General features: G+C 42.7%; 2 protein-coding genes across 2 annotated transcripts; one reads left to right on the top strand and one right to left on the bottom strand.

Moving 5' to 3' along the window:
- Positions 1-14,067: 14,067 nt before the first annotated feature.
- Positions 14,068-15,642, bottom strand: timm29 (translocase of inner mitochondrial membrane 29). Its single transcript, XM_085453309.1, has 2 exons — positions 15,427-15,642; positions 14,068-15,034 (listed from the first exon to the last, which is right to left on the bottom strand). Exons 1-2 carry the CDS (start codon positions 15,530-15,532, stop codon positions 14,436-14,438), a joined length of 705 nt encoding a protein of 234 aa, XP_085309435.1. The 5' UTR covers positions 15,533-15,642; the 3' UTR covers positions 14,068-14,435.
- Positions 15,643-16,661: 1,019 nt separating this feature from the next.
- On the top strand, positions 16,662-21,440 carry yipf2 (Yip1 domain family, member 2). The gene is made up of 9 exons (XM_085453308.1): positions 16,662-16,968; positions 17,121-17,186; positions 18,220-18,374; positions 18,457-18,537; positions 18,637-18,724; positions 19,170-19,286; positions 19,374-19,540; positions 19,910-20,092; positions 20,177-21,440. The coding sequence occupies exons 2-9, from the start codon at positions 17,156-17,158 to the stop codon at positions 20,270-20,272; spliced, it is 918 nt and encodes a 305-aa protein (XP_085309434.1). The 5' UTR covers positions 16,662-16,968; positions 17,121-17,155; the 3' UTR covers positions 20,273-21,440.
- Positions 21,441-26,140: the final 4,700 nt, after the last annotated feature.

Consider the following 26,140-nt stretch of genomic DNA (forward strand, 5'->3'; position numbering starts at 1 on the left):
GCCGTTGCCTTGTGCACGGCCGGCCCCCTGAACTGAGCTGTGCTTTCCTTTTTGTTTTCTGTTCCGAGCCCTCCGTCCTAGGCCCCCGCCGCCCGCCCTGGGTCGTTTTCTGTTTGGTTTTTGTTTTCCTGTGTTTGGGCTGTCTGGTGGTAATCACACTCTAGATCTTGTTTTAACATATGGCATCGAACCTGAACATTTAACAGTGTTTCCTGAAAACCCTCTCCTGTCTGATCATTTCCTGATAACATTTACTTTTACAATAATTGATTACACAGCGGTGAAGAGTAGACTTTATCAAAGTAGATGTCTTTCTGAAAGCACTGTAACTAAGTTTAAGAATATAATCCACCCACTGTTATCATCTCCAATGCCCTGTACCAACACAGAGCAAAGCAGCTATCTGAACGCTACCCCAACAGAGGTCGATTATCTTGTTAATAATTTCACCTCCTCACTACGTACGACTCTGGATACTGTAGCTCCTGTGAAAACTAAGGCCTCAAATCAGAAGTACCTGACTCCGTGGTATAATTCTGAAACACGTACCCTAAAGCAGATGACTCGTAATCTGGAGAGGAAATGGCGTGTCACAAATCTAGAGGATCATCATTTAGCCTGGAGAAATAGTTTGCTGCTTTATAAGAAAGCCCTCCGCAAAGCCAGAACATCTTACTATTCATCACTGATTGAAGAAAATAAGAACAACCCCAGGTTTCTCTTCAGCACTGTAGCCAGGCTGACAAAAAGTCAGAGCTCTTTTGAGCCAACCATCCCTTTAACGTTAACTAGTAATGACTTCATGAACTTCTTCACAAATAAAATTTTTATCATTAGAGAAAAAATTACCAATAATCATCCCACAGATGTAATATTATCTACAGCTACTCTTAGTACCATTGATATTAAGTTAGACTCTTTTTCTCCAATTGATCTTTCTGAGTTAACTTCAATAATTACTTCCTCCAAACCCTCAACGTGTCTTTTAGACCCCATTCCTACAAAACTGCTCAAAGAAGTCCTGCCATTAATTAATTCTTCGATCTTAAATATGATCAACCTATCTCTAATAATCGGCTATGTACCACAGGCCTTCAAGCTGGCTGTAGTTAAACCTTTACTCAAAAAGCCATCTCTAGACCCAGCAGTCTTAGCTAATTATAGGCCAATCTCCAACCTTCCTTTCATATCAAAAATCCTTGAAAGAGTAGTTGTCAAACAGCTAACAGATCATCTGCAGAGGAATGGTTTATTTGAAGAGTTTCAGTCAGGTTTCAGAGCTCAGCACAGCACAGAAACAGCTTTAGTGAAGGTTACAAATGATCTTCTTATGGCCTCTGACAGTGGACTCATCTCTGTGCTTGTCCTGCTAGACCTCAGTGCAGCGTTCGATACTGTTGATCATAATATCCTATTAGAGCGATTAGAACATGCTGTAGGTATTACAAGTACTGCACTGCAGTGGTTTGTATCATATCTATCTAATAGACTCCAATTCGTGCATGTAAATGGAGAGTCCTCTTCACACACTGAGGTTAATTATGGAGTTCCACAGGGTTCAGTGCTAGGACCAATTCTGTTTACATTATACATGCTTCCCTTAGGCAGTATCATTAGAAGACATAGCATACATTTTCACTGCTATGCAGATGACACCCAGCTCTATCTGTCCATGAAGCCAGATAACACACACCAATTAGTTAAACTGCAGGAATGTCTTAAAGACATAAAGACCTGGATGGCCGCTAACTTTCTGCTTCTTAATTCAGATAAAACTGAGGTTATTGTACTCGGCCCTGAAAATCTTAGAAATATGGTATCTAATCAGATTCTTACTCTGGATGGCATTACCTTGGCCTCCAGTAACGCGGTGAGGAACCTTGGAGTCATTTTTGACCAGGACACGTCCTTCAACGCACATATTAAACAAATATGTAAGACTGCTTTCTTCCATTTGCGCAACATCTCTAAAATTAGAAATATCCTGTCTCAGAGTGACGCTGAAAAACTAGTTCATGCATTTATTACTTCCAGGCTGGACTACTGTAATTCATTATTATCAGGATGTCCAAAAAACTCACTGAAAAGCCTTCAGCTAATCCAAAATGCTGCAGCAAGAGTCCTGACAGGGACTAGAAAGAGAGAGCATATTTCTCCTGTTTTGGCTTCCCTTCATTGGCTTCCTGTTAAATCCAGAATTGAATTCAAAATCCTGCTCCTCACATACAAGGTCTTAAATAATCAGGCCCCATCTTATCTTAATGACCTTGTAGTACCATATCACCCTATTAGAGCGCTCCGCTCTCGCTCTGCAGGCCTACTTGTTGTTCCTAGAGTATTTAAAAGTAGAATGGGAGGGAGAGCCTTCAGTTTTCAGGCCCCTCTTCTGTGGAACCAGCTTCCAGTTTGGATTCGGGAGACAGACACTATCTCTACTTTTAAGATTAGGCTTAAAACTTTCCTTTTTTCTAAAGCATATAGTTAGGGCTGGACCAGGTGACCCTGAATCCTCCCTTTGTTATGCTGCAATAGATGTAGGCTGCCGGGGGATTCCCATGATGCATTGAGTTTTTCCTTTCCAGTCACCTTTCTCACTCACTATGTATTAATAGACCTCTCTGCATTGAATCATATCTGTTATTAACCTCTGTCTCTCTTCCACAGCATGTCTTTATCCTGTCTTCCTTCTCTCACCCCAACCGGTCGCAGCAGATGGCCGCCCCTCCCTGAGCCTGGTTCTGCCGGAGGTTTCTTCCTGTTAAAAGGGAGTTTTTCCTTCCCACTGTCGCCAAAGTGCTTGCTCATAGGGGGTCATATGATTGTTGGGTTTTTCTCTGTATCTATGAAGCGCCTTGAGGCGACTTTTGTTGTGATTTGGCGCTATATAAATAAAATTGAATTGAATTGAATTGAATTGAATTGGTGCCAGCCCTTAAGGGGGGGGGGGGGTGATGTCATGGTCCTGGGCCGTGTTGGCCCAGTATTCTTCTCTTGTATTTTTTGTATTCAGTTCCCTGTTTAGGTTCTGTTTCCTGAGTTGCCCTGTTATGTTGTTCCCTGTGTGCTTTCCCTTTGTGACTCTCACCCCCTGTGTGCCCCTCTATGTATTCATGAGCCCTTGTCCCCTTTCGTGTTTTATTCCATGTTTTCCCCAGCCTGTTATGTCTGTGTTCTCCCCGTGCTCTCTCCTCCTGTCTGAACCTCTGTACTCTGTACTCATGTTGTGTTCACTCCTGCCCTGTCTCATTATGATTATCTGTGTCAGCTGTGTTCCCCGTGTGCTCCCACTTCCCTCGTTAACCCTCTGTGTATTTATGTCTGCGTCTCCCTCAGTTCTGTGTCGTAGTCTCCCTCATAGCTGCGTGGATTTCCCTGTGTCTCTCTGCAAGTGTTAGTTATTGTTCCCGGTTTAAGTTTTGTATTTCTTGTGATCTGCCTTCCAGCATTAAAGCTGTGATTTTGAGTTTATCCCCTGAGTCCGTGAGTTTGCATTTTGGGTCCTCATCCTGCCTGCCACACAGCCGAATCATGACACAGCCATTGACATGTCAAAGAGGTTAACACGTGACGAGTGGATAGAAAATGTGTTGATATCTGGTGAACGCAGTAACCGGGTCATTGCAGCAGATTTCAATGCAAGACATCCTACGAGACCACCCATCTCCCATGCTACAGTTAGCAAACTGCTTGCTAAGTTTTGTGAAACTGGTTTAGTGTTGGATTTGCCAAAATGTGGACGCAAGAAAACTGTCACTAATGAAGAAACATCAGTGGCTGTCCTAGCTTCATTCAGCAAGAACCCACAGCGTAGCACTCGCCGCATGTCACTGGAGGGTGGCATTAGTCGAACATCCCTTCGGTGGCTATTAGCTACTCACAAATGGCACCCTTACAAACAGCAGCCACTGCAGCATCTCAACAAGGATGACCCAGATTGGCACAGAATTTGCAGAATGGGCAAAACAAAAAGCAGAAAGTTAGCGGCCATCCAGGTCTTTATGTCTTTAAGACATTCCTACAGTTTAACTAATTGGTGTGTGTTATCTGGCTTCATGGACAGATAGAGTTGGGTGTCATCAGCATAGCAGTGAAAATGTATTCGATGTCTTCTAATGATACTGCCTAAGGGAAGCATGTATATTGTAAACAGAATTGGTCCTATAACTGAACCCTGTGGAACTCCATAATTAACCTTAGTGTGTGAAGAGGACTTTCCATTTACATGCACAAATTGGAGTCTACTAGATAGATATGATACAAACCACTGAAGCGCAGTACCTGTAATACCTACAACATGCTCTAACCGCGCTAATAGAATATTATGGTCAACAGTATTGAACGCAGCCAGCATCCCTACTTGTACTGACGTGCCTGCTCTTTCAGATGAGCAGAGCATGTGTCTGCATAATCTCCCCTAATGTCCCTTTTCCAAGGGAAAAAGAAAAAATTAAAAAACCCACACACACTGCCATCTCCTCCAGTCCAAGGGTGAAAGTTGGGCCCGGCCGAGCTGCATTGGTTGCTCCTCCTCCACAGCAGCCCCCCTCGTCTCTGGGCTCTGATCCCCAGAAACGCACCCCGCATGGGGTCGTCGGAAACAGAAAGCTTGCTCACCATATTCCTGCATGTGGTCATCCTAACACACATGGAAATGAATGCATCCAATGATTTAGGCAATTCTCTGGGGGATAATTCCCATTTCAGATCCTCATTGAGGCTTTTGAGGAAAGTCCATTCTCTCCCAACCCCATGTCCTCTGCCAATATCCAAAAGTCAATTGAGAAATCAGCCATGCTTCTCTTACCTTGCCAAAGGTTGAACATTTTGTGTTCAGCTGCATCCGGGCTCAAGCCTTTGCCAAACAACAGAATTTGGCAAGAAAGTCATTATAGGATAAATCAGGGCGAGCCTTTAGTACTGCCTGAGCCCACTTCAGTGCGTGACGCGTCAACAGCTCCACCATAAAATACATTTTTGAGCTGTCTGAGGTATAGGCTTGGTTCGGCTGGCGAAACACAAGCGGACATTGAGTAAAAACTCCCACTGTTTTGTCCAACTCACCCAAGAACTTCTCTGGGATCGGTAGTGGATGTTCTCATGGCTAGGAGGGCAGCAGGTCTCTCAAGTAGGCCAAAGCAGGACCCAAATGCAAGACTGCCTGTGTAGAATACAGTCCATTTATTCACAGTGCAAGAATAACAAATGGTGCTTCCGTGCCATGACTTCTACCTGTGATCCGTGAGTATTTCCGCTCCCTTTCAGTGTCTATGTAGAAGTGTGTCCAGCTCTCTCCACTCGTTTCACCCAACTCTACTGGAAACAACAGATGCTGCAGTGAGTAAACTTTATATGACCGGCCATCACGAAGCACTTTTACTTCAGTAGCGGGGGAACTGACTGCAAAGATCCAGCGTCAACTGAAGCTCAGCTACTCTGTTAAGTAGCTCCCTTGATGAGGCTGATCAGCAACAGGTGAGTGTGATTACTCCTCAGGTGTGGCTGGCTCCACGGCGGGAAAAAGTCTCCAAGCCTGGTGCCGCAGGAAAACATTGATACCACCACACACACACACCAACATGTAAAGGAGGAAACGAGGGACCGGGAGTGAACAACAACATAGACATGGCAGGTCGACCAGCGGACTGCAGACCATGCAATGAACTGACGACCATGAGCTTTAGAATAGAATAGAATAGAATAGAATTCAACTTTATTGTCATTGCACATGCACAGGTACAGGGCAACGAAATGCAGTTTGCATCCATCCAGAAGTGCTTTAGTGATATAGATACATTACAATATATATTAGCAATAATATAGATATGTGAGTATATTACAGAAATGGGTCTATTATGGTATGTTATAATGTACACGGTATGAAGTATGTTGTGAATATTCTATAACTATAAGTATGTACAGGCTGTAGTGAGTACAAGCTATGTACAGGATATGAACAGGATATAAATATGAAAAACTATACAGAATATGAAATAAATAACTTTACAGAATCTGGGATATACAGCTATACAGAAATGGGAACTATGCAAGTTGTAAACAGTTGTAGGATTAAAGATTATCGAATGTACAGAATGATTATTTACACAGAGCTATACAGTAGTGCAGTTAAGATAAGTGAGGGTGTAGATAGTTTCTACAGAGGCTATATAAAGTGCTAGTGGTTGTGAGTGGTGGTTCAGTCCATGTTATTATTGTGTTTGAGGGTACAGTTGTCCATTGTGGGTGTGTGTATGTTCAGTCCATGAGTTTAACGTGGGTCAGATGTCAGGAGGCAGAGTTCAGGAGTCTGACAGCTGTGGGGAAGAAGCTGTTCCGGTACCTGGTGGTCTTAGTCCGGAGGCTCCTGTGGCGCCTCCCAGAGGGCAGGAGGGTGAAGAGTCCATGTGATGGGTGACTGGGGTCTTTGATGATTTTCCCAGCCCTTTTCAGACACCGCTTCCTGTAGATGTCTTTTATGGCAGGAAGTGGTGCTCCGGCGATGCGCTGGGCAGTTTTCACGACCCTCTGCAACGCCTTCCGGTCCGAGGCAGAGCAGTTCCCGTACCAGACTGTTATACAGTTGGTCAGGATGCTCTCGATGGTGCAGCGATAGAAGTTCACCAGGATGTCTGAGGACAGGTGGTTCTTCCTCAGAGTCCTCAAGAAGAAGAGGCGCTGGTGAGCCTTCTTGACCAGCTTGGAGCAGTTGGTCGTCCAGGTGAGATCCTCGGAGATGTGGACTCCCAGGAACTTGAAGCTGCTCACACGCTCCACAGCCGTCCCCTTAATGTGGATGGGTGGATGTGGGTCAGCATTCCTCCTGTAGTCCACGATGAGCTCCTTGGTCTTCTCGGTGTTAAGCAGCAGGTTGTTTCTGTCGCACCACTCAGCCAGACGATCCACCTCCTCCCTGTAGGCGGCCTCATCGTTGTCACTGATGAGGCCAATCACCGTGGTGTCATCTGCAAACTTAATGATGGTGTTGGAACCATCAGCAGGTCTGCAGTCGTGGGTGAAGAGGGAGTAGAGGAAAGGGCTCATCACACAGCCTTGTGGTACACCGGTGTTCATTGTGATGGTAGATGAGCAGCGGTTATCCAGCCGGACATGTTGGGGGCGGTTGGTCAGGAAGTCCAGTAACCATTTGCAGATGAGGGAACTGATACCCAGGTCTGTCAGTTTCCTGATGAGTTGTGAGGGGTGGATTGTATTGAATGCTGAACTGAAGTCTATAAACAGCATTCTGGCGTAGGTGTTGTTGTTGTCCAGGTGTGAGAGGACAGAGTGCATTGCGATGGAGACTGCATCCTCTGTGCTCCTGTTCCGGCGGTATGTGAATTGGTGGGGGTCCAGGGTGGGGGGGAGACAGGATTTGAAGTGTGCTAGGACCAGCTGCTCTAAGCACTTAGTGATGATGGGGGTGAGTGCTACTGGGCGGTAATCATTGAGGCAAAATGGGTTGGAGTTTTTGGGTATCGGGACGATGGAGGTGGATTTGAAGCAGGCCGGTACCACAGCGTGGGCCAAGGACAGATTGAATATGTCTGTGAGCACTCCTGCAAGCTCCCCAGAACACGCTCTGAGAACACGCCCGGGGATGCCATCAGGGCCTGCAGCCTTGTGGACATTGATCCTGCTCAGCACCGCTCCTACATCGGTGGGGGAGAGAGTCATAGGTTGGTGGTCTGGCGTCATGTCTGCTTTGGTTGTGGTTGTGGGGTTCCCTCGCTCAAAACGAGCATAAAAGTTGTTGAGCTCGTTGAGGAAGGAGACATCAGAGGATGCGGGGGAGGGTTTGGTGGTCCTGTAGTCTGTGATGGTCTGGAGTCCTTGCCACATGCGTCGGGGGTTGGAGTTGGAGAAGTGTTCTTCTACCTTCTTTTTGTAATGGTGTTTGGCTTTTTTGATGCCCTTCTTTAGATTAGCCCTGGCTGTACTGTAGGCGTGTGCATCTCCTGACCTAAAGGCAGTGTTGCGGGCCTTCAGGAGGAGACGAACATCCCGGTTCATCCAAGGCTTCTGGTTGGGGTACATGGTGATCCGTTTCTGGGTGGTGACACTGTCTGTGGTTTTGGAGATGTAATCCAGTACAGATGAGGCGTACTGGTCCAGGTCTGTGTGGGTGAACATATTCCAGTCTGTGTTTTTAAATCTGTCCTGGAGCACTGCATCTGTCCCCTCTGGCCACACTTTAATTGTCCTCACAGCAGGTTTCACACGTTGGATGAGTGGTGAATACCGAGGTGTGAGGAACAGGGAGAGATGGTCCGATTGTCCAATGTGGGGGAGGGGTGTGGCTTTGTAGGCTCCAGCCAGGTTGGAATACACATGGTCTTTAGGCATAAGAGCAACAAGGGTTTTCTTCACTTTTAAGTTGAGTGTAGATGGTGGTGTTCTATTAAAAACAGATTTTTAACAAATATATTAATGTAAAAAAAAACTACTCACTGACCTAACCTACCACCAAATGTAGCTAAGTGAGTCTCGGAACATAACAAGGAGCAATGGAAGATGGTGACCTAGTCTGATCAATCGTGGTTTCCTGAACATCATTATGACATATGAGTGACTCATTTACTCCAGAGAGAGATCACAGCAGGATGCACTATTAACAGATGAATGCCAGTCAGCAAAGGAAACATGATGTTCTGAGTAATGCTTTCCTTGGTTCTGACATTTGTGTGGATGCTACTTTGAACCCCCTCATAGTGCTATGAGTAAACACTTGGAGAAGAGTGGGAAGGAAAAACTCACTTTTAACAGGAAAAAACCTAGAAACAGAAGTTAGCATTTTATCCCATAAGCTCATCAGGGAAGAGTTTAGTGAGGTCATGGACATGTTAGAAAAATGGCCTTTTTCCCATGGACTAAATACCTTTACTCCTTTTGAAGGTTATGTACACATGCATTTAACTTAACAGTATTTTCTGATCACCATGGCTTCTTTCAATAAGATAATGCGCCCTGTCACACTGCAAAATGTATTCATATTTTTAACTTCCAAATCTCAGGTCAATCAAGCAGATATGGAGAGAAGGATCAGCTGGTAATGTCCTGTGGCTGACATTAAAGGACACAATTGAAGGTCTTGTCTGACCGATGTCCAGGTGAGTCAGAGGCTTTTTGGTGGCATGAAAGAGGCATAATATCAGACTTTTTTTATAAATGTTGTGGTTGATCAGTCTATTTCAGTACATACATGAAAATCATGTAATAATAAGATGTAATTTCATACGTAAGAAAATAACTTCTACAGTTTTTCATTTTCGGAGTTTCGTCAATTCAGGCCAAGCAGACTGTTTGTGACTTCTGTACTTTGTATTGTAATGTGTCTTTGATCTGTCGTTGGTTCTGAAATTTCAAACATTATTGTAATAGCAATAATATTAGTTTAAATTGTGTAGTTTGACTCCATCAGCACCAACCAGTCACAGCCATCTTTACTTGTAGTTTCCTTTCCATTCTTCCTTTCTTCCACCCCTACAACTTCTCCCCACTCTCTCCACCGTGCTCTCTCCTTCCTTAGTTACATATTGATTAGGTCTCTCAGTGTGTGTATGTGCGTACGTGTGTGTGTGTGTGTGTGTGTGTGTGTGTGTGTGTGTGTGTGTGTGTGTGTGTGTGTGTGTGTGTGTGTGTACATGCCTGGTCCTGCTGTGGTCAATGAGGTCAACATGGTGGCCAGACAGGCTTCTACCCCCCAACCCACCCACCCATTTTTGTTGTTTTTTCTCCCTGCCTTTTCCATCTCCTCCTGTTCTCCCTTTTACAGTCATCGAGTGTAGTTAGATAAACGCAACTTTGAAGGAGTCAGAAAAGATCTCAGTTGGTAGTAGCTGAAACCAAAAATAAGCACTTATCTTTGGTTAATTTCCTATATTACTAAATGTCAGTGTAGGAAAGTCAAGTTTCTGAATGCGTTTCAGACTGAAGTGAAACTGGAATACCACCACACATGAGTAGTAAAGGTCAAAAACTTGCATTTTTACAAGTTTCTTTGGACACAGGCAGACGATGTCCCTCTTTTCTTGCACTGGAAAAAAAGAGGCAGCCTGTTTTTCAAACACCACCTGACAGCAGCTGCCCTCACTGACCCTTTGGCCATCAGACTTGGTGTCTGAGTGGAGGAGGGGTCAGGATGGATGGGAGCCCTGGGGTCAATAGAGGACATAGGGCAAAGACGGAGGGAGAGCCACAAAGAGGAAACTCAAAAGGATGCAGCACGAGAGAGGGCAAAAGAGATAAAGCAGGGACGACATGGTGTGGTCAGTGCTCAGTGTGCAGATTTTATGATCTGATTTTATAATCTGAATACAAAATCAAGTTAAGTTCTTAATGAAGCAAACCACAAACATCTAAGAAAACTACAGTTTCTTAGGAGCTTATCCTCAGTCGCTCACTTAGTTGGCCAGTCCGTCACTTTGATCCAAAGTTAAATAGCTCAACAATTACTAGATGGACTAACATGAAGTTTTAGTTTTTCTTTTAGTTATTAGTTTTACAGACCATCTTCCCCATGCCATGGTGGAGGGCATTAGCTAAATGTGGTGACATTTCAGCTGGTTTTAATGTGTTTGGGTTTTGTTTTTGACATGTTCATTACCAGTCTCCACAGAGAGGTGACCCCCAGTGAGTGCTTTGACAACAGTGGGAAGGAAAAACTCCCCTTTAACAGGAAGAAACGTCAAGCAGAACGAGGCTCGTGGAGAGTCAGCCATCTGCCGTGATCAGTGTGGAGGGAGGGGAGGAAGACAGGACAAAAAGCATGTTGTGGAAGAGAGCCAGAGATTAATAATAATATAATATGGGGTGGCTGTAGCTCAGGTGGCAGAGCAGGTCAGCCACTAATCAGAAGGTCGGTGGTTCGATCCCAGGCTGCCTCCTGGCTGCATGCCAACTATCCTTGGGCAAGATACTAACCCTGTGTTTGCCTACTGGTGGTGGTCAGAGGGCCCGGTGGCGCCTGTGTCCAGCAGCCTCGCCTCTGTCAGTGCGCCCCAGGGCAGCTGTGGCTACAATGTAGCTGCCATCACCAGTGTGTGAATGACTGAATGTAGTGTGAAGCGCTTTGGGGTCCTTAAGGACTAGAAAAGCACTATACAAATGCAGGCCATTTACCATTTCAATAACTCATTAAATGATTAACTACAAAGTGGTGTATTTAATGTATGCTGTAGTTCCATTAAACTATTGGTCAGACTAACTGTTTGTCCTGTATTTATGCTAAGCTAACTTTAGCTGTTCAATTAAATATATTTTACAGTTCCACATAAATATATTATTGAAATGCTACATTTAAACTAGATGGTACCAGGCTCATAATTATTTTGAACTAGAGCACCCTCTGGTGGCAAAATCCAAACATGAACACCAGTGTAGTCCTTAGACTGCAAATTGAGCAGAAATCCAATAGCAACAACTTAGAAAACCAGCTGACCCGTGGCCTGTGACTCCCTCAGCATGGCATCTGATAGCCCTTGCTACAGGGTCACAGTAGTGACATCATGGGTCACCTCATTGTGGTGCAGTCTCTTTCCTGTGGTTAGGTTATCAGTGTGAGGGGTCAGACTCATTCTCCTTCTCAGGGGTGTCAACTGAACTGCTAAGACGTACTGTAATTGCTTTGGCCGTGTGACAGTGCAGGCAGCATTGCTGCACAGTATACAACCTTATTAGCAACATAAATGTTAATGCATTATAAGGTGCAGGTTATGATGATAAGGTGTGGTGTGTATAGGAATACAAAGTCCGTTTGTGTTAGCTACATATCATTAAGACCTGTTTACATCCACACCACCAATGTGAGTTTGTTATGGGTGAATGCAGAGGGCTTCACATCGTCTGTTTAGAATTCCCCAGTAACTTAACATATTTTTGGATTGTGGGAAGAAGTCTGAGTAACTAGAGAGAGTTCATAGAAACAACACAGAAGGCCCCCAGCTGGTTCTTGCATTTAAACCAAGGCCCTCTGTACTGTGCAGCAATAGTACTAACCACAACCTATGTAGAATCTTAAACACAGTAATTCTTTATTTACTTATGGTCCTCAGTGTGAGCTGGTCAAATATCGCCAATTTTATGGTTGGTAGTTCAATCCCTTCAGTCTGCATGCTGAAAAAGCTTGTCCCTTCTTCATCGTGAAGAAGAAGTGTAATTATTAGATTGAAAGAAAACTGATGTTGAAAAAGGTGCTTGAGATGAGTGAGATGTGTTATGGAAGAACTGTCCCATTTCTATTCTAGTTCTGAAAAAACAGGCTTTCTTGAAAATGCTTTAGCGGGTGCTTGAACAATCTTTCTCCAGTCTTTCAAAGTTTTTCTTTCAACAACACTGGCTAGTTTTTTAGGACAGTTTAATCCAGTCCTATATCTCTCCATTTTCAGAGGAATGTTTTTCGTTTGGTAAACTACTCAGCACTGACTTGTAAATGGCCTGTATTTGTAAAGCGCTTTACACTAGATTCAATCATCCACACATTCACACTGGTGATGGCAAGCTACATTGTAGCCACAGCTGCCCTGGGGCGCACTGACAGAGGCGAGGCTGCCGGACACTGGCGCCACCAGTAGGCAACGGGTGAAGTCTCTTGCCCAAGGACACAACGTCCGAGACTGTCAGGGCCGGGGGCTTGAATCGGCAACCTTCCGATTAAAAGGCGAACTGCCAACTCTTGAGCCACGATCGCCCCATACTTATAAATCATTCAAACATATAAAAGGAACAAAAATCAAGGGGTGAGCTAGTATTGTGTTTACATATAAGGGACAACTTAGCAAAGAACCAGTTTTAAAATGCAAGTTTAGGCATTTTTTTCAAACACCTCATTAGTTCCAGCTTCTTTAGTTGAATTGATGAAAAATGCCAAAGAGAGGACGTTTTGACAGGCATAGAGTTGTATTTTTTGCACCAAAAGCTGTTAGCTGAAAATGTGAGTGTATCTTTTTAAAAAAGAAAAGAGGAAACTGGAAAAATGGAAGACAAATGAAGAGGATTAAATACTATCTATAGCAGGTGAAAAGTATCTGAAAGGCATGTTCTTAAGAAACAGGAGTGAAGAAAAATCCAGCAAAGATCCACAATTTACTCTTCACCAAGATCTCAACAGAAACGGTCTCACTGGAACAGAAGTGGTGAAGAAGTGCAAACAGGGAGAGACCAGGGTTTGCTAAATTACATAAGAACTGGAAAAAACTGAGCGACAAGTTCATAAGGGGACTGATGAATTTAACGATGTTCACAGGTTCTCATTAAGAGGAAAGTATTTTCAGTCAAGTATTAAAAACAAGCCTTATATTCAAATGCATTTGTTATTTCTTCCAATTGATGTTAAGCAAGAACAAAAGGGTCTGTAATTCCCAAATAGTTAACTTCATATTTATGTTAAACCCCTTGAATTACATTTGAATCACCTTAATCACATCTTCTTAGTTTGATTTAAATCCACTGCACAGAGACCAAATTACCAACACCTCTGGACCTAACTGTAGGTTCCACAGACCTCACCAAGACTTCAGATTCACTGGAGTTTTGCAGGGTTTTTTCCCCTTTTGTTTTAATCGTTTTTCTCTCTACATTGCTTGGTTATGTGTGGATAACCAGGTAGCTGAGAAGAAATACTAGTCATTTTTTTTTTATATTAATAGTGTGACTAATAATCGTTTATAAGCACATAAGCTTCATTTTATCTCAATTTTCATGTTTTGTTCAGAGTGTACAGCCAATTGTACACTCTGTTCATTGTATTTCCAAATTATGCAGCTCTGTACCTCCTCACTACATCGCAGCGTTGCAGTTTTACCTCCACTTTTTTGCTACAAAATACTTTTCAGACTTGAGGATTTTGCAATAAAAGTTTTGTTCAGTGGGAATCTATTATCACCTCTGGTCATTAGCAGTTATGGTTACGTTTCAAAACTACCATTCTCAAGTTTTACTGCAACTAGATGTAAGAAAAGGTTGTATTTGCAGCAGTGCAGTTCTTTTCCTTTATCTTTGTTATAATTAAATACAACAATAGCATTTGTGCTTTCAAAAACTCTACAGTCACACACAAAATCCACAACAGCCATGTCAGTCTGATTAGTGATGACAGATCTTTAATAATCACCCAGAGTTCATATCAGTGCGTCACATCCAGATCAAATGCAAATCTCATGTTACACCTTAACATCTGTAAATAACTGACAGACTCGTTGTCACATGGTTCACAGTATAAATTATATACAACATTTTCTGTAAGAAAACAAAAACATGTCAGAAGGAATTTAAGCGTTTCCTTTTACTTTGATGTTTCCTCTGTCTCAGCGGCAGAATCATCATTTGGTCAGCTGAGATTGGTGTGAGTGTGTGTGTGTGTGTGTGTACACAGTCAGGCTTCTGTCCCGCTGTGTGAGTGCGAGGCTGCTCCTCTTCACTTTTCTTTCTGTCTGTCTACCACTTTAGTTTTTGTCTCCCTTGTCCTCCACGCTCACTGGTAACCACGAATCTCTGTGCAACTTCTCATTCCTTTCCACCTCCTTGACGCTGGGTGTTGACGTTACCTGCATGTGCACCGGCAATTGCTTGAATTCATCCTCGTTCACGTCATAGTCCTTCATCTTTGAGCTAAGGATCCACCAGTTGCCAGCAAAGCCAATGTCCAACACCCGCTGAGGGATCTCCCTCCAGGGTACTGACAAGTTAGAGCACTGGGCTTCATACAGCATGGCGTCCGGGTCGTAGTCAGCGTAGTACACCACAGACAGAAGACCCAGGCTGGCATAGCGGAGGCGGCCCTCATTACGGAGCTTCACCAGACTCTGTACATGGACATCAGAGATGCCGCTGCGGATCCAAGGGGACAGCAGTCCCAGCTGGTTGGAACGTTTCAGCAGGGCGTCGTCGAAGGACAAGCGGTCAGGTTTGGTGTAGAAGCAGGCCCAGGCACCGCCCAACAGCGTCACATACACTGATGTTCGGAGTGGTCTCTCCCAGGCGCCAACTACCGCCTCTCTGCACGCTTCTTTGTAGTCAGAGAGCAGGCTGCGACACCACACACCTGTAGGGAGCAGAGGACGAAAAACTAAGCCTGGATGTAAACTACCTCTCCTCATGACAGACAAAAAAAAAAAAAAAAACACTGGCCGGCTGCAGGAGGTGAGAGGAGTCAGGTGACCTAATCACCATCTATTTATGACGTTATCACACCAACAACCCAATTCAGCGGCATATAGTTGTTAGGAGGATTAAAAAACTCTATACTGTATCACCGTTTTTGTCATGCAACCAACATGCACAAAGACTAGCAGAATAATGCGTTTAAAATGGTCATTTAAGCAATTAAAATTACTTGGACTGTTTCCGTTATAATAAGCTATGTTTACCACTGAGCTGGCCGTTAACCCCCTTGCTATCCAGCTAACGTGGCTAACCCGTGCCTCAGTTCCTCACCTACTTTGCTGTTTTTCAGCCGCTCCCAGCGGCTCGCTGTGCCCGGAGGCGCCGCTGCTTCCGCCGCAGAGCTGAACATCATCCTCGCTACACGAAACGAGGCCATTTTAACGACTCTTCTGCACTAAAGACTCTTAACCTTCATGCAGAATTGACATTTTAACTAGTGACAGGGACCTCACATGAAGTCAAAATGGCAGCTACTTCTTTTTTGTTGGTTGACAGCTAACAAAAAGGTTTATTACCGCCATCTACTGGGCTGGAGTGGTGGTGCGAGATTCCAGAAAGAATTAGCCTACAAATACACACCCTGCTACCATAAATTACATTTCATCTCTGCTTACAATTTCTGTCTCTCTTTATAACTCAAAAATGCTGCTGTCCCACCATTAATAATTCTTTCCAATAACTGCCAATAACTTCTACACCCCCTTGTAATTTGATCATTTCTCTAGCTTTCCTATTTAACAGGAAAGCTAGAGAAATGATCTAGCTTTCCTGTTAAATAGGAAAGCTATTTAACAGCTTTCCTGTTCCCCTTTTCCTTTGGCACTGAGCAAATTATATTTCCCTGATATGCACATGCAGTTGATCATCAGTTGATTATTTTTCCCTTTTCTTATTGTCTTGCTTTGGTACATTTTCCCTGTATAGTCTATGAATGGCTTTAGTTTGCCCCTGTGGCCCATCTTTGCTGCCATTTATTTCTTATTTTCAATACTTTTAATGCTTTTACTACTGCTATTACTACTACTTCTTTATCTTCCAGCTGGTCCCTTTACGGGTCATCACAATAGATCATCTGCTTCCATCTCCCCCAATCCCTTGCATGCTCGTCTGTCTCACCAACCCCCTTTATGTCCTCCCTCACTACACTTACACCTTCTTTTTGCCTGGCAGCTCCACCTTCAGCATCCTTTGTCCGATATATTATCCACCCTATCAAACTCTTCTCAACCTTGCTTCTCTTACTTGGTCTCCAAACTGCTCAGAAATCTTACCATGTTCACTTCTGACCGCCGACAGCTCCACTAGACACGATAGAGGGTCTCACTCCCTTGCGTGAACCCTTCCTTTCGTTCTTGTTGCTATCCTCCTGTCACAAATCACCCCTGACACTCATCTCCATCCGCTCCACCGTGCCTGCACTCTCTTGTGTTTTTTGTAACGTTAGAACCTTTCAAATAAAGTTATTTTGAAGAGCGCTTCCACGTGACAGCTTTGTTTACGCGGTGACGTGTACCGGAAGCTGTGTTAAAATGACTCCAGTATCAGCAGGACCTGTAAGGCTGTGAAAGACAGGTGTTAGCATTGTAATGTTATTAATGTCTAGCATTTTATTAAGTCCGCACAGACGCTGTTGTAATATATTAACCTTAGCTTTATTTACAATTTAAATATTAGCTAGTCGTAGGATTCGCTGTCTCTGCTGAGTGGTTGATATTACGCCATTCAGTATCATCATTATCAGCAGCAAGATCCTGCTGAGCAGCGAGGACAGACTGCCAAGACATATTTCACCTCTCTGGTTATTACATTTTGGTGCGTTTCACCTGTTCTTATCGGATTTTAAAGCGTCAAAATTGAATATTTTTATATTATACATTAACTGTAAACTTCAAGTGGTTCTCTTGTCGGTGAACTAACAGATGTTCGACATAGCATTTCTTTACTAACGTTCATTTTTCTCTCAGCTCTTGCATGAAGTTACTGGTTGTCCATTGGAGACATGGCTAGTCCAAACAACCTACAGTTTCAAGGTAAATGTGACAGAATCTTTAAAGGAGATATAGGTTGTAAATTTCTGCTTGTTTTGTTCTGCCTGGGTTTCTTTGTGTCACGTGTTAGTTCCAGGTAGGTAGTTGGGAGATCTGTTTTACGCAGAAACCAAGCTGTCGTGTCCACGTGAATCAGAAAACTGGACTCTCCCCTTACCTAGGGGTTTTAATTGGCTGTAAAAGGGTTTATACTGCAGTGACCATGCAGAGCACATAGTACAGTACTCTGAATCACGAAATCGCCCTGAAAACGTTGAAAAAAAAATATTGTTGATTGCAAACCATCTACTAAAGGACAAATAGCGACATCTGCTTGCCATACTCTGCTATCGCAGTCGTATGTAAAGATGCTCTTCCTGCTTCCTTGTAATTTCTTTTACTTTCATGTAACATTGTGTAGATTGCACGGGCGATTATGGGTCAGATTGCAGGAAAATTATGCTTGTTTTCATTTGCATAATATGCATGGATGTATTGAACATCCTGCTGATTTATGACACACAGTGAGTTCCAGTGTATTCTGTGTCAAATACTAAGTCTTTTCTCTGACCTACTAAACGGCATGCTAGCATGGCTATTGAAACACCTTCATGGTGTGTTGGTAACTTCTCTTACTGCTTGTTTTCTAGTCTTATTCAATAAAGTGTGTGTTTTAAAAACCTTTAACAGAAAGTCTGTCTCTCTGTGAGGCAGGCTGATACCAACACTATGTAATCTAAAGCAGCACAACACTGCTGTTGAATAAAATGAAACAAGGTATGGAAGCTTCTTGCAGGAAGTTGTGTTCTTTGTCAGATAATATCATTAAAACAGGACCGGTCCGGTTCAGTGACATCAATTAGGAAACCATAGACAGAAACTGAGATCGCTTTTTCAGTAACAGTTTGTAAATATGCTTTTAAATCCTCTCAAGTTTGACATTTTAACATGAAATCTATGGGAATTTAGTCCCTGTGGGAGTGCTGATCAGAAGAACTGCGCTTACCGACTGCCTTTTGCCCATGTGCGTCCATAGAGTTTGAAGAAGCAGCAGAGCTGCTATCGGCAGACCCTGGAGCCTCCACACTCAGTATGTCGGGCTCAAACACCCCCAACACAACAGCATCAGCAGGAGAAGATGTAAAGCTGGACCTATCTGAGGACGAGGAGGGTCAGCAAGAGAGTTCAGAGGTAAAAAAGTTGTGTGGACCACGAATAAAGTTTGAGTTTCTACTTTGAGTGCATATCAGCTGATAGACATCTGTGCTTCCAGCTGTTAGGAGGGCAGAAACCAAGTGGTGGCTTCTGGACCTTTGAGTATTATCAGTCTTTCTTTGATGTGGACACAATGCAGGTATGCCTGACATCTACCTGACACTTTGTCTACACATAAAGTCTTTGTCAGTCAGTTTGAAGTTACGTGTTTCTTTTGTTTGACCCTATCATGATGCAGGTGCTGGACAGAGTGAAGGGGTCAGTGATGCCACAGCCTGGGAGAAACTTCATCAAATACTACCTTAGGAGTAACCCAGATCTGTATGGTAAGTGGAAGAAGACACATTTAATTATTAAACTGTATTACAGGAAGAACATATTTTGCACTGTGCCTTGTCTTATGGGGGGCATGTAAGTAGATTTTTGGTAGGGGAAATTAGATTCTAGCTATGCCTGAAGATGAGTCGTAGGTGGGTAGGTAGGAGATTAAGGGCCAGATTACTGTTGGTTTGCACCAAGGTAAGCCTCTTTTTAATCCTAAACGTGTTTAATGTCTCATGGTCTTTATTATCTTATTGAATGTATCAGTTAATTCATGTGATTCAGGCATTTCTGATACATGTTAAAAAGCTGTTCAGGTGTCACTTATTGTCATTCCAGCTTTAACTGTTTGTTGCCCATAGGTTCAAAGGATCAACAAAGTGTCCATCAATTTTTTGACATTGATGAATTAGAAGATGAATGCACTCATATAAGTGTGCGTTTGTGCAGGTCCCTTCTGGATTTGTGTCACACTGGTGTTTTCTGTGGTGATTAGTGGGAACCTGTCCACCTTCCTTGCTGAGCAGAAAAACCCCACCTTCCACTACAGACCACAGTTCCACAGAGGTTAGTGCTGCACACTGTCTCAGTTTGACTCTGTGTCACTGTAGCACACTGGATCTGCATAGCTCTGTCTTGTTTCTCTGCCTTTAGTGACAATTGCTGCAGTAGTGATCTTTATGTATGCCTGGCTGGTGCCGATCGGGCTGTGGGGTTTTTTGACCTGGAGGCAAGGGGCCGAGAGGCAGATTGGAGGCTATTCTTTCCTGGAGACTGTGTGTGTTTACGGCTACTCGCTCTTTATCTATATCCCCACCTCTGTGAGTACATCTGTGGTGTTTACAGGTTTAATAAGTTGTATAAATGATCTCACCCATGATACATGATATACATGTATAATATAGCTCACATTTTCGGAAACCTCTGATGTCATTCTCTATGTAACTTGCCGTAATGTTAAAACTCACCTGTGGTTCTTCATTTGAATGAGTGCAGAGGTCTGTTCTGCCCAATGTTTTGAGTATTTTTGAAGAATAACATGTTCTGTCTGAATAATTCATTTAAGGTTTTGATTGGCAGCTGTGGCCCAGGCCACTGCCAAAAGGAAAGATCAAACTTTGGTAAATTTCAACAAAAACCAAAGCAGAAACAATAATTAGCTGAATAAAAGGTCACCCTGTCACCTTCAGGTTTTGTGGATAATACCATATGACTGGCTGCACTGGATGCTGATCCTAATTGCCATGGTGATCTCAGGCTCAGTCCTGGTCCTCACCTTCTGGCCCGTTGTCCGTGATGACACCAAGGTGACGGCGGTGGCTACAGTAGTGACCATAGTGGTTTTGCACACACTGCTGGCAGTTGGCTGTAAGGTCGGTGAGCTGCGTGGATCTCAGATGTATGGAAGGACACCTTTACATTGAACCAGATACTCAATCTCCTCTCTTTTCTTCTAGCTCTACTTCTTTCACGCAGAAACATCCCCACCAACAGCTCTTCCTACTACCTCAACTCTCCACAATCACACAACGCTGGCCTTCAAAACCGACTGACCAACACCGAGGAGCAGCAGGGAAATGAAGACCGTCTTTTTTGACAGATCGAAAACGACTAGACTGGAGGAGACGGTGTTGATTATCACCACGGTGTGATTCACTTAATGCTTCATGGATAAAGTGCTGGGACGGTTGTGTGTATGTGCGTGTGTGTTTCGTTTGTCTAACTTATCCTGGGGTGGTTCATCTGTATTTCTACTGTGACTGATGTTTCATGATGTGGTGGATTGAGCAGTCCTTCTTTAACACTGTGACTTCCACTCATTTCATGATGTCGTAAAGGACGCAGGAAGACACTACAAAAGCTAATACATAAAACAATGTCACTCCTACTAATTTATCCTTATGACACATCACACGGACAACAACCAGATTTTTCAAGTTTAAAATGATTAGGTTAATGAGAATGCCCTAAATGTCTAATTTCTCATATAAATACACTTTGTGGCTTGTGGTCAACCCTGTGGGCTCATAGATGGAATTATGCGTGGCTCTGCACAAGAGTTTAAACATTGTTCAACAGCTGTTTTACAAAGCTCCGAATGTTATAATTGATATTATTAGATGACAATGATTGATTTGTTGGTGTGTACATCACTTTAATTTTAGAAGCAGGGGTATGCCCCCCTCCCTGCATCCGCTCTACACGTACAGATACATAGAAAAGGGACAATAATGGGGTATTTGTGTATTAAACATGTAGTGATACTGCCCTTAAGACACTGTTAGATGCTCTCAAGTCAAGCAATCTCTGAACTGTAAAGCTGCGGACTGGTCAAAAGATGATTGTAAAATAAAATAGAGTTTATGTGGTCCTGCCGGAAGAATATACATGTTTAGGTTGGCTCTAACTTATTAGTTATTCTATCACAAACTGAAACTCCAGCTGCTGCTTCTCTGCCACGTGGAAATGTAGTTTACCGTTTTCACTCACAACACTGACTCCCTGAATTTGCTTCAGTCGGATGTGCAGAAAAGAGTTTATTGAACCTGCAAAGGGACTCCAGCACATCACCGCCACTCTTCAGTCACAGAATGACCTCAGCTGCTTTACTTGCATAGACAGTTCAGTGTAAAATGAAGAAAGGGTTGATGGATGTAGAGCTATTTATTTCCTACTGTGAACCCAGGTAGGGTTGTATTAATAAACGGATTCTCTACTCCAGATTGTTTGGATCTTATTACTGTTCCAATCTTTGATCACTCACAGCTGAAAAGGATTACAAGGTTTGCAGTTGAGCGATGTGAATCACCTTAAGCAACTTCAAAGATTGACTTGAACTAGGTCCCTTATGTGACAGGAAGACTAGAGACGTGGCTTTGGTTCAGACTTGATGTCTAACACAGATCTTCAGACATTTGTCTAGATTTGTTTTTTTCTCAACATACTTCATTCTGACCTGGTTTCAGGATGAATTTGACCTACTTTGACTTTGTGTTAGTGAAATGATTTGAGAAGATGCTTGACTGCTTTAAAGCTCAACTTCGACTTCTTTCAATTTAAGATTTTTGTTTTGTAAATATTCAGAATTAAATTGAGATAATCCATCATCGTGATATACACTATTCCCATTCCAGGTACATTGTAACAGCAAACCCTGCTGAAACCATATACCAAAAATGTAACCTGACATGCATCTCCTGAGAAATGTAACTACATCTCGTCATCAGTGCACATCTGCAGTGGATCATCGGACTCCATCTCACCCTATCCCTAGCCTCCCTCTCTTCTGTCACACCAGCCCTCCTCATGTCCTCCTCTACATCCATGAACCTTTCTGCAATCTTCCCTTTTCTCTCATGTACTCATTTCTAATCTTGTCCCAATGAAAATCCTACCAACTTCACCTTTGCCTGCAGTCTTTATGTCAGTGTCACCATCTTCAAACCATCATAGCAGGTCTCTCAACAGTCTTGTAAACCTGTCTCCATACATTCTGCAATCTCTTCTTCGCCTGTCTCGTGCACTGTTCGTTGCTTTGGGCGGTTGACCCCAGGTATTTAAAGTCATCCACCTTAATCAGTCTACTCCTCTTCTTTCCAGAGCATGCTTCCACCTCTCCAGGTTCTCTTCCGTCCGCCTTCTGTTCTCACTACAGATCACTATGTCTGCAAACATCAATCCATGCAGACTCTTGTTGGCCTAATCCATCAACTTGTCTGTCATTATTGGAAATAAGAAGGGACACATCTTTTTCGTATGTACTCCATTTTCAGAATCTCAAAAGTAACAGGACAAAATAACAATTTGAATCACAAGGATTGTTTTTGAGCCTGATGCTAATATTTAGAATAACAAATCCCATGTATTTTTACTCTTTCCCCTTGTCATCCAGAGCTACGTGAGAGGAGGTTTTTGCTGACTCCATCAGCCTCGTGATCATCTTAACGCCTACTACATCTGAGTCAGAAAGCAGCCTTCCCACATTCAGATAAAGAATAAATAACACTGCAGGATTGCAGTGGAGAGATGGGACCAGATTAAACTTGCTGCCCTTGCACTACCCAGACTATGGATCTCTCACACACACACGATAAACTGTACTTTATTTACTTAAAACAGGCTTTCCTGGAACAGAGCACAATAATAATATTAGAAATAATAGGCCCCGCTTACACCGAGTGAACCACAGGAGTCTGTATGTTAAGCAGAATATTAGTAACACATACAGACTATGAATACAACTGAATAGTTGTGAATGCATTTTACGCTCGTGCATTCACAACTATTAAAACCAGCTCCATTAAGAAAAACAAGGTAGATAAGAGAGCGTGACCAGTATGTGTACACTGTTCTTCATCAAGTAAACATTAAATGCACTACAGAAGAGTTTTCTTTTTGTTTTTTGTCTCTGTCCATTTTCTCAATTCTTTCTCATCTTCTCCCATATGGAAAAGATATTTATAAATCTTATCAAGTTTGTATCTGTCTTGTGTGAAACTTGTATGAAAAGCAGACAAGAGTGAAAACAGACATAAGAAACCTTGAAAAATTATATAAATGAAACTTGTATGTTTTGGATACTTACTAATACAATATATGAAAGTAATGAGAAAGTGGCCACTTTCATGAGTAAATCATATAAACCTTACATGATTTGCTATATGAAGCAAGCCAAAGCCGATGCAAGTTTTTCCTATTTCTTTTCCATTTGAGCTTATCAACAAAAAAATGTATGATCGCAACTTTAGCTCATATTTCAAACAATATTTCTTGTGCTGGTAAATTTAGGGTCATCACAGCAGATCATCTGCTTCAAGCTGATTCTATCCTTTGCATCCTCCAAGGTCACACCAACCCTCTGTGTGCTCTTCTTCATTACATCCATGAATCTTCTGTGGTCTTCCTCCTCTCTGACAGTTGTGTCTCGTCTCTCTAACTTTTGTCTCCAAGGTGGAAAAACTGATGAGTCCCTCTGATATGTTAATTTCTAATCCTGTCCATTCTGGTCACTCCCCAATAAAAATCTTAACATCGTCAACTATGCTACCTCCAGCTCAGCCTAATTTTTAAGCCATATTTCGCACCAGGCTTCACTACCATCTTGCAAACCTTCCCTTTCACTCTTGCCATAAACCTCAGCTCAGAGGCAATCCCACCCTAACGTTCAACCCTCCATCATGTCCCTAAACAGGATCACTTCTGGCTCAGAGAAACCATCATGATGGTGGCCTTAAGGCTTTAACATGGGGAGTGCCAAAATGAATGTAATCTTTTATTTACAGCGTGTCTGGACTGGGTGAATGTCCCTCTCCCTCCTCTGTCCAACCAGAAATGTGTATGCAGACTCACTTAAGCCTGCATAAGCCAGCTTAACTAAGAGCTATAGTTGGGTGAATGAAAGCGAAATTGTTTTGTTTTTTAAATCAATAAATAAACTTCTAGACCTCTTGAAAGTACAGAAACAAACAAGGAAACTAGTTCCACAGAAGAAAGACCTGACAGCTAAAACATGTTTCCTATTCCACTAACATCCCTTCCCCCTCAGGTAACCTGCACCCTGAGGGGGAAGTGCTCTGTTAGAACAAGGTACTATGCGATCTTTAAGACAAGACAAGGCCTGATTGTTCAAGATTTCGTATGTGAGGAGGTTTTTAAACTGGATTCTTGATTTAACAGTTAGCCAAATAACACACTGAAGGAAAACTCCTAAAAATGGCTTCATGGATAAAGAAAGTTGGGTATCATCCGTCTAGTGATGAAAGTGTTTGAAGTTTTCTTTCTAACAGGATCATCAAAGGGAAGCACGTGTAATTTTACAAGCAACAGTCCAGAGAGCGTAACTCCATGGAACGTTTTGTGCAACTCCCATTTACATCTATAAACTGTAATCTTTTTGACAGATATGATTCAAACCGTTTCTACTAATCTCTGTTTAAATGTGAGATGCCCTAACTTTACAGAAGGCTTTGGGGGGTTTTTTGTTTTGTTTTTTAAAAAAATAGCATTTGGAAAAAGAAAAAAAAAAAGAAAAGAAAAAAAAAAAAAAAACACCCAACCTTTTTTCCAGACCAGAGAAAGATCTAAATCAGGGGTGTCAAACTCCAGGCCTCGAGTCCTGCACGGTTTTAGATCTCACCCTATGTCAACGCACCTGATTCAAATGATAAGTTCATTACCAGGCTTCTGGAGAACTTCAAGACATGTTGGGGAGGTCATTCAGCCATTTAAATCAGCCGTGTTAGATCAAGGACACATCTAAAACCTGCAGGACACCAGCCCTCGAGGCCTGGAGTTCGACAACTGTGCTCTAAATGGAGTGCAATCCCAGTTCCACCTACAATTTTATAAATTTAAACGCTTTATGATCTCAGTAAGTACGGCTCTCATCTTTAATTACACCTAGCTACCCAATTGAATTTGGAGTAGCTGGTATTTTTATTATGGCTATTGGAACAGCATTGTACCAGTGAGTCTAGGAGAAACCACCCAAACCGTTGTCCTTAACACTTACCTCAAGTACAAACACCTCAGTGTGGATTTCCTCAATACTGTACCTCTCAAACTCTCTTCATTTTCCCACAGCTTGGCTGAAAACACTTACATATAAACACATGCATGTTCAGAACACTGCTGGAGATTAGAAACATTTGTGAAACCCAAGTTTTTAAATCTTGTTTTTAGACCCTTGTTTGGTTTGTAGGCACCACTTGCCCTGAAGGCCTCCCATGAGGTCTGTGTCGCAACCTGCTGTATTCATCACAAAAAACAAAGACAATTCTATTTCTATTTAAATAAAAAACCCTTAGGGGTTTTATGAGCACCCCCAAGGTTTATGAATAAATATCAGCAATCTGACATTACAGTTATTTTCAGCTGGACGCAGCACTGATGACTAATTAGCAACTGCTAGCATACTAGCACCAGGATGGTTGTGACAGAAAGATTTCCTGTGGTGTCCCAGGAGTTCATGGGCCGAGTCACTTATTTGGGGTCAGTGAATAAAAACAGTCTGTTTTGTAAATCTTGGCCACAACATGTTTTTAAATGGAGGATTTCCTGTGGCATTAAACTACAAGCTCATTGGCTAATGACTCAATCAAGCGATGCACCTTCACAGTTAGACCCGCCCTTCTTCACGTATGATTTTGTACACACTCGACTGCACAGGTGGAAATATCGAGGCCTTTATGACATGACAGCTATGTTTTTAACACCCACAGACAATATAAATGTTTAAAATAGCTTAACCAATAAGAGTCCCCCCATTATTTCTTTTGTAAATAATACTCATCATCATGGATAAACTGCATTTTCTTTGCCAATTATCATCAATTAGGACCAATAATATTCAGCTTTCGCCCGACCACTTTCAGACCACAGTATCAGCAGATATCATTGGAAGTACCTCGAAGTTGTCTTCA

Source organism: Copadichromis virginalis, linkage group LG4 (genome assembly GCF_057382275.1).
Source record: "Copadichromis virginalis isolate Kocher_CV1m ecotype Utaka linkage group LG4, C_Virginalis_male_GT1.1, whole genome shotgun sequence".
In the NCBI taxonomy this organism is placed as follows: Eukaryota; Metazoa; Chordata; class Actinopteri; order Cichliformes; family Cichlidae; genus Copadichromis; species Copadichromis virginalis.

Bases quoted from the DNA above. Each gene is read 5' to 3' on its own strand.
- timm29 (XM_085453309.1), bottom strand. From the start codon at position 15,532: ATGGCCTCGTTTCGTGTAGCGAGGATGATGTTCAGCTCTGCGGCGGAA. The intron at 15,035-15,426 runs GTGAGGAACTGA...TGCTCCCTACAG, and splicing joins GCTGAAAAACAGCAAAGTAG to GTGTGTGGTGTCGCAGCCTG.
- yipf2 (XM_085453308.1), top strand. From the start codon at position 17,156: ATGGCTAGTCCAAACAACCTACAGTTTCAAG. The intron at 17,187-18,219 runs GTAAATGTGACA...GTGCGTCCATAG, and splicing joins AAACAACCTACAGTTTCAAG to AGTTTGAAGAAGCAGCAGAG. The intron at 20,093-20,176 runs GTCGGTGAGCTG...CTTTTCTTCTAG, and splicing joins TGCTGGCAGTTGGCTGTAAG to CTCTACTTCTTTCACGCAGA.